The 7631-nt window shown below is 38.4% G+C and overlaps 3 protein-coding genes across 3 annotated transcripts; 2 read left to right on the forward strand and 1 right to left on the reverse strand.

Moving 5' to 3' along the window:
* Positions 1 to 569: 569 nt before the first annotated feature.
* LOC145733975 (uncharacterized) lies at positions 570 to 2197 on the forward strand. Its single transcript, XM_081987023.1, has one exon. The coding sequence runs from the start codon at positions 706 to 708 to the stop codon at positions 1621 to 1623; it is 918 nt and encodes a 305-aa protein (XP_081843149.1). The 5' UTR covers positions 570 to 705; the 3' UTR covers positions 1624 to 2197.
* A 1933-nt stretch (positions 2198 to 4130) lies between these two features.
* On the forward strand, positions 4131 to 6609 carry OstDelta (oligosaccharide transferase delta subunit). Its single transcript, XM_081986990.1, has 7 exons — positions 4131 to 4284; positions 4338 to 4660; positions 4715 to 4913; positions 4969 to 5178; positions 5290 to 5557; positions 5611 to 5842; positions 5942 to 6609. The coding sequence occupies exons 1-7, from the start codon at positions 4263 to 4265 to the stop codon at positions 6518 to 6520; spliced, it is 1833 nt and encodes a 610-aa protein (XP_081843116.1). The 5' UTR covers positions 4131 to 4262; the 3' UTR covers positions 6521 to 6609.
* Positions 6600 to 7446, reverse strand: BCAS2 (BCAS2 pre-mRNA processing factor). The gene is made up of 2 exons (XM_081987029.1): positions 7299 to 7446; positions 6600 to 7227 (listed from the first exon to the last, which is right to left on the reverse strand). The coding sequence occupies exons 1-2, from the start codon at positions 7371 to 7373 to the stop codon at positions 6640 to 6642; spliced, it is 663 nt and encodes a 220-aa protein (XP_081843155.1). The 5' UTR covers positions 7374 to 7446; the 3' UTR covers positions 6600 to 6639.
* Positions 7447 to 7631: the final 185 nt, after the last annotated feature.

Genomic DNA, 7631 nt, shown 5'->3' on the forward strand with positions numbered 1-7631 from the left:
TGAATAACTCTGCTACTTTTCCGAGACAGTTGCAGAAAAGACATAATTTTATATTATTTTACTTTTGGCAGTATGCTTCCAAATTTAAACTTTTTTGATTCTATTAATTTATTACCGATTTTTGTTTGTTTTGGTTATGACTTTGTGATACCACCTCCGATTATCAGCATTAGAAAAGAAAACATTTTTAAGTTTTTTGAACATGGCAATGTAGTTCTATTACCGTTTGAAGGGTACTATAGAACTCTCTCTGGATTGCCATCTTGACTTGTTCCAATAACAGAAACTCGTATAAATTTCCATAAAACGGTAACCCGTTCGGCTTTCAGTAGCCCATATGCCAGATTTTTACGAGAACGCCCGGACATTACCAACACACAATAAAATTCAAAAACACCCTCGTATTACCCGTTCTCCATTGGCCGTGGAGGTATAAACAAATTCCTTGTTCTGTCTTTGTCCCGCCCGATACCAATGTCTGGAAGAAGGTAGCTCTCTGTCGCGCTCGTCGATAACCAAAGGCGGTGCCGCATACAATGCCCGCCTCCGGATTCCGGGACCGTTCCGGACTAGCCGCCAACGGGGCCAGCAAAAGGTCCACAGCCACCGTCGCGAAAGCATCGTTGTCGTAGCTGGTGTTTAAGTCGAGTGGTTATCGTAGTGTTCAATCAGTGTTTTAAATTAGTGTTTTTGAATGTTGGCACCATGGAAGAAGAACAGCAACACATGTTAGCTGACGAGTATGTCCAGGACTTTGTTCTGGACCACTTGGAGGACATTACTGTGAAGCGAGAGGAGAAGCGTCAGTATTTGGAGTCGATCGCGTGGTTGCAGCACGAGGACGACTCTTCTACTCGGATCTCGGCCAGACCTCCTGGTTGGGAAGAGCGCAGGAATATGACACCTCCAGAGGGTACCTACCCCGCACAGCCAGTCATGATCAACATGGTGAATCCGGATACACCCCCGCACACCTCCCCCAGTCAGTCGCCGGTGACTTACCGCCCACCGGGAGGAGAAGAAGATCAGCAGATGATGTGGCTTCCTCAACCCTTGGACTTACGACACTGCATGGGAGCTGAGCCCGATTGGGAAAGACGTGGCTACATTCCTTCAGGAATAATGCTAGATGATCAAAACCACCACCACGTGATGCACCATTCTAGGCCTAGGTCAGTGAGTTCGGTAGCTAGTGGATTATCTCCAAGGATGAGAAGTGGAAAAAACGACAGCGGCTATTTTACCAGTGATGGGTGCAACACTAGCGGTTACTCCACATGTTCAGATGACTTGGGGATCAGCGATAGTCTTTTGGTGACACTGTCGGTCCGGGACTTGAACAAAAAACTGCACGGTTTTCCAAGGGAAGAGATCACCAGGCTGAAGCAAAAGAGACGAACGTTAAAAAATCGAGGTTACGCTCAGAATTGCCGGTCCAAAAGATTGCAACAGCGCCAAGACCTGGAGCAAACTAATCGTAGCCTACAGAATGAGCTGCACAGAACAAGAGCTGAGCTGGCCAGGGTAATGCAGGAGCTCGACAGGCTCAAGCTACAAGTCAGGAATCAGATGCCTCAGAATCTGAACTGCGAGCCCCAAAATCCCACCGAGTTTTATGTCTGACATCACCTTCAGGGTCGCCGACTATAGTGTTTGCGACCTGTCAATGCTCCACCCAGCTTGACATCTTCTCACAACAAAAAATAGTGAGAAACAAGTATTTTTTTCAGTTTTACGGACAGTTGGAAGTGAGGGAGTAAGTGTCGGAACGAACAAGTATTACAAATGGTGCGTTCTTGGTTTTGTGAGTTGTTGACTGTCTATTTTTATATTGTTTTATTATTAATTTTAATAACATTATTATTACGACCAGAAATGGGTTAATTAGCTTTTAAGTTTTTTTATACAAGTGTTTTGTTAGTTTTATTGTTGATTTATAACGTTTTCAAATATCATTATAAGGCAAAAAAATGATAAACACGACTTGCATATCTTTCGATTAATATACGATTAATAAGTTTTCGTTTCTCGAATCCTGCGAGGTATTTTTCTATCCGTATAACTTAAGGTCAGTTTTGAATGTGTTACGTTTCGGAAATATATATAAAAAACATGTTATTATTATTATTATGTAAAGAAAATAAACTGTAAATATACATAGTTTTCGGACCAACAAATTAAAAGGGTCTATCACAAAGTTTTGTTGTTTCATTTTTCCTTAAAATATTGCAGAAAGACAAATAATTCTTATATCTTATAAATGGTTTTATAAAGACATTAATTTGGCATCTTTTGTTTACAAGTTTCTTGCTGGGAAAGAGCAAACCGTCAATACATAAACAGACTATTTAACAAAATTGTCTTTACTAATTATTATTAGTATGTAATTATCAAACCTACTACAGCCAACAGCACTGTTCCTGCCAATAAGTTTGTAAATTAAAAAAAAAAAACAAAACAGACCGAGTTTAGTTACTGGATAAACATAACCCTTTGGCTTCGCCAGCGTGCCCTTTTGTTCTATTTGTTCACAATTAAAATTTCAGGCCTATTAACCCTTTAAACTGGCAGCCGTATTTGTTGTTCGTTTAGGTAATCCACCGAGATTATCCGCCCGCTTTTCAGCCCTTAATTACCGGGCCAAGGTACAATTATATAGTTTTGTTGATTTTATTAACCCGAAGTTTGTGTCTATCAATCATGATATTACAAAATACAAATTAAAATACTGAACCTTTCCGTACTGAACAAATAATAAAATAATAACGATGTCATTTTGTGGTAACTTAGCCGATATATCAACACTGAGATGTCATTCAAACCATGTCATTTAGTCGGCTCTAATAACGGCATTGTTCTTGCTTGACGCTTGTCATTGAAATGTAAGGGGGCGTAAAGTGGGTTCAAAGGGGGGTGGAGGGTAAAGGGAATAAACGCTCCCCCGTATCTAACAAACGGTTGCAAACGAGCGGTTTGCAAAAGGGCATCAGCTAATTGCTCAAATGTGTTATTTTTATAGAAAAGTGACCATTGAAGAACCCTTGTCTTTAGCATGGTTTGGCAATTTAAAGCAAGAAACCGCTATATAAATTTTGGTACAAACGTCAAAGATACAAATCTGTATCCGAAGAACTGGATAGAACATTTCGGAAAACTATGAGAATGGTCGTCGTGTTTATTAAATAAGAATCCGGAGCTATAAATCGTGACTTTCCCGACTTTTTCTTTGCGGCGGGGTCGCACACGTCTCAAAACCTAATAAATCTGCCTAAGCAGCGATAAAGTTGGACGCTGGGACTTATTGGGACATATTTCCGAGCGTTGTTTATACTTTCGTTCCACAATTGTTTGTTGATATAAATTTTGGCTCAATTTCTTAAAAAAAATCAAACAACTGTCGGCACCTTGTATGAAACCAAATTCATTCAGAAAATGTTATTCGTCGTATCATATTTTTCGTTCGTTTCTATCCGCTGCTATTGGCTGTTTGTGGTGTCAGCTAAAAATTATCGAATGTTTATGTTAGGGTCATATAACTTTACATACTCCTCATCCGGTTGAGACAGAAAATTACAGTTTAATGCCGTTTTTTTTTTAATAAAGTGATAAAACAGTATCTTGAATTTACTATTAGATTATATAAAATTAGCCAATAAGTTCGAGTAATATCAATGAGTAGGAATAGTAATGGTTGTATGAATGAAAGCAAAACGAATAGAATTGAATGAGATAATACTGAATAGATAAAATTTTCTACTCTATAGTTTTCATTATTATTTTTAATGCTCATTTGGTTGATATGTCTAAAAAAAAAAGTTTTAAAAAAAGTTAATATTTCTTATCTATGTACCTAAAGTCTTAATTCATTGATATCCAAGATGGCGGATGGTGGGCCTTTGTGGTTTGCTTAGATTTACGGCGTGTTAAGTAAAATATTCTCTTACTTTTTTATAACAGGATTTTATTTTTAAAAGCATATTGTTAATTTCTTTGAACCTATCCTTTTGAAACCTTCTCCTTTTGAAGTTCCACGTTCTGCTATTTACCGCTAATTTCTTTTACAGTATTATTATTAAGCGCTTAAAGCGCTTACATTTGAAATACACATTTCGACAGCTGATAGACGTATATGACATGTTTCATTTTGAACCAATTAGAAAAGGACGTGAGTACGACGTGTCGAAAATGTGTTGACGATAGCCGGCAAGTTATCAAAAAAAATTGGAATCAAAAATAAGAAAATCCCTCGAAATTGAATTAAAATGTCGTCAAAACTATTACTAGGTAGGTGTTCTCTTTATGAGTGGGTCATTTCTAACCCTCTTTGGCTTTTCTAGGATGTTTAGTTTTGGTGGTTTTGGTCAATTCCTCCTTGGGTAGCATAAACGGCTATTTATGCCCCTATTCACGTAAAAAGTTCTTAGGCTTAGTCCAGAAACCTTTATCCAGTGCTGGCGAGGACGTGGCCAACATATATTTTGCAGTCAACACTTATAAAAATTTGAATGAGCCTGTACCACAAGATTCAAAAAAAACTGCCTGCGAAGCCCTTAAAAGACTATTCAAACCTGATTTGGAGATTGATAATGTGTACTACGCTTTAGGAGCTCAGAAACTGCTAAGCTGTGATGGCAAGTTACTTTCTGAAGGGGTTGCAAAGGTATTATAATTTTTTTTATTTTATATAAGTAGTTATACTATGAAATTTATGTAGAAAGCCCAGGATATTCTTCAAGATGATAAATCTTCAGTACCTAATCTGCGTTATGCAGCTGAAGTTTTATTACTATTGGGTCAGCAAATACCAAACCCAACAAAAGTGGCCCAGCTTGTACAATCCCAACTTAAAGCTGATGATAATGTGTTGAATTTAGGTTATGGCTTGCATTTGGCTTCTTTATTAGGCAACTCAGGTGATATTTACTGAAACACTTCAAGTAAAGTGTTTTATTTAGGATGTTATTTTAGGTAAATTTATTACTGAAAGGATTGAGGATATAGTGGTGCAAGCTGATGAAGTTGATGGTAAACTACTGCAATGGGAAGGTGGTTTAAGCACTACATCTTTGATTATTACTGGTTTACTCAAATTTCCTACTGTCAACTCTTTGACTCAAGTCCAGGCTGATAAATTGGCAAACTATTTGCTTTCTAGGACTACAGTACAAACTCCCAAAGGTTAGAGTTACTTACATAAACTTAATTTCAAGTGCTTGGTTGTTGGGTCTTATCTAATCTCTAATTTAAATGTAATTACAACTATTTCAAGTTAGCAAATATGTTTTCTAGGTGTTTCCAGCCTTTTGGATGCTGCTGTGGCTCTGTCAAGCAGCAAAGTATCACCAGTGTCAATTTCAATTGCTGGACCCAGTTCTGTTAGTGTAGACAGTCCCAATTTGAGAATCCAAGTCTCCGACATCTTTGGACGTCCTATTAAGCCGGCTCCGAGTCCAGTGGTCGCCCAATCGGCCACTAGAATCGCCGATGATGTCGTCGTCTTGGCTAAACAACCCCTTGCTGCAAGTGCAAAAGAGACTGAATTTGTTTTACCCTTGAAGTAAGTTTTTTATACCATACTGGGTACAGGGGTGACTCTAATGATTGTTTTAGATTGGAACCTGGTTTTTATAAAATCCTGTTAAATGTCGGTTCACATAGCGCCACTTTGAACGCACGTGTCTTGGGTCCTGTTGCTGTTAAAAGCTTTGACATAGGACTCTCAGACGCCGATGGAAGTTCTGCACCTAAATTGGAAAAAGTCAACTATCCCAACAAGGTGTCTAAAAGACTGCAAGGTGATTCTGGTCAGAATTTGCTGGTTAAATTTACTTTGTCCAGACAGGTAAGTTTTAAATAGTAGTTTGCGTATAATTAGCAAAACACCCAGTTACCGAAAAGTCCAGGTTTTTGACAATCAAATTGTTTGATACGCCCACTGTAGGTTCATCAAGCTTTCGTACGTCTCTCGTCTGGTAAAAAGGAAATAATCTTTGTGGCTGGACAGGAATCAAACAACCAATACAAAGTGGAAGCGGATTTGGGACAAGAGCTGCCTGTGTCTGACGTTTTTGACATTGAACTTATAATCGGAGACTCGATCGTCACCAATCCGTTTAGATGGAGTGTCGGTGAAATTGAAGTGAAAATTACCAATCCCCAATCCGCAGGTTTACCAAAAATTGTCCGGGGACCTAAACCTGAAATTGTGCATATGTTTAGGCAACCAGACAAACGTCCCGCTAAGTCTGTCTCGCTTTTGTTTACCGCTTTGACGGCAGCTCCCTTTCTGATTTTATTGGCTTTGTGGGCTAAAATCGGAGTGAATTTGGGTAATTTTAGCGCTCGGGCTGTACCATTCCATTTGGGTTTCGGCGCCATTTTGGGTCTTTTTACTCTATTTTGGCTTCAGTTGGACATGTTTACAACTTGTGCGTGGTTAATTCCTGTCGGAAGTTTCACTTTTTTCACGGGGCATCGTTTCCTAAGTTATGTGGCTAGGGGCAAAAAACCAGAAAAGTAATTATTATTGAATGTTTATGTGTGAGTGTGTTTGATAGTTTCTACTTTACATCAGTGTTTCAATTAATAAACACAGTAAATTTAAAAAAATTGTTTATTTTTTTCCTATGTACAGTACAATTAAACATTATTACTTGGTAGTGTTTGTGTGTTGATTAACTGTGGATTCTGTTTCACCCTTGCAATGTATTCCTCTGCCATGACGCAAGCTTGTTCAATTTCATAGTTGTGAGACACTAGAGCCACCCATTTAGCCTCTAAGTTCTTTAACTGGTCCCCACCTTTGGTTTGCAAAGACTTTCTCTGCCAATTAACCTCCTGCAAAGCTTGTCTAAGGGCAGCCAATTTTTTGGAAGCAGATTTCTCCATGTCTTGCAATGTTTGTAAATACCTTTGCCAAGCTGGACAACAGTAGTCCATCATCAGTTGCAAATTTAGAATTCTTACTGATTGGTGCTCAAGTTGAGCTTTGGAATTGTCTACACATTCAGTCCATGCGTTTAATTCGTTCAGTTTTCCACTAGGCGGAGGTGGTAGTTCATAACGTTTCATTGAAATTGTTTCCATAGGAAGGCGGTTTTGGAGTCTTTCAAATTCATTGTGCATTATTTTGGTTTCGAACGCGGATATATTCAATGGTGGGAGATGTTCTAGGTAGTTTTTAGTGGGTCGGTAACGTCTACATTCTTCTTCCACCATAGCAAAAGCCTGAAAATGTTTTGTTTGTAAGGGAAGTTTCTAGATATTTATATTTATAGAAAATTAATAAAAGAACTTACGGCTTCCCGCACCCCGGGCTCATCGTAACCTTGGTCAATGTACGGTAAGGCGTCTACGACCACTTCTCCAGCCATTTAAATAAATTTCTTAAGTCCAACAAGCAATCTATTTATTGTTTCTTTAATTTCGAGTGGTACATAACCTTAACCTAACTGTTTAAAAATTTTAATGTAGAGGGCGCTGAATTCTAGAAATTTCTCTGTCGAATGTCAAATAGTGAAATACCATTTTCACGTGATGATCGGTATGTAATATGCTAAAATGGTCATGTGATTAGCGTTTTAAGTCAAGAGGACATGCCATTAAATAAACGTCACACGTCCATGTTTTTT

Source organism: Ips typographus, linkage group LG9, assembly GCF_016097725.1.
Source record: "Ips typographus isolate SLU linkage group LG9, UJ_Ityp_2.0, whole genome shotgun sequence".
NCBI classification, from domain to species: Eukaryota; Metazoa; Arthropoda; class Insecta; order Coleoptera; family Curculionidae; genus Ips; species Ips typographus.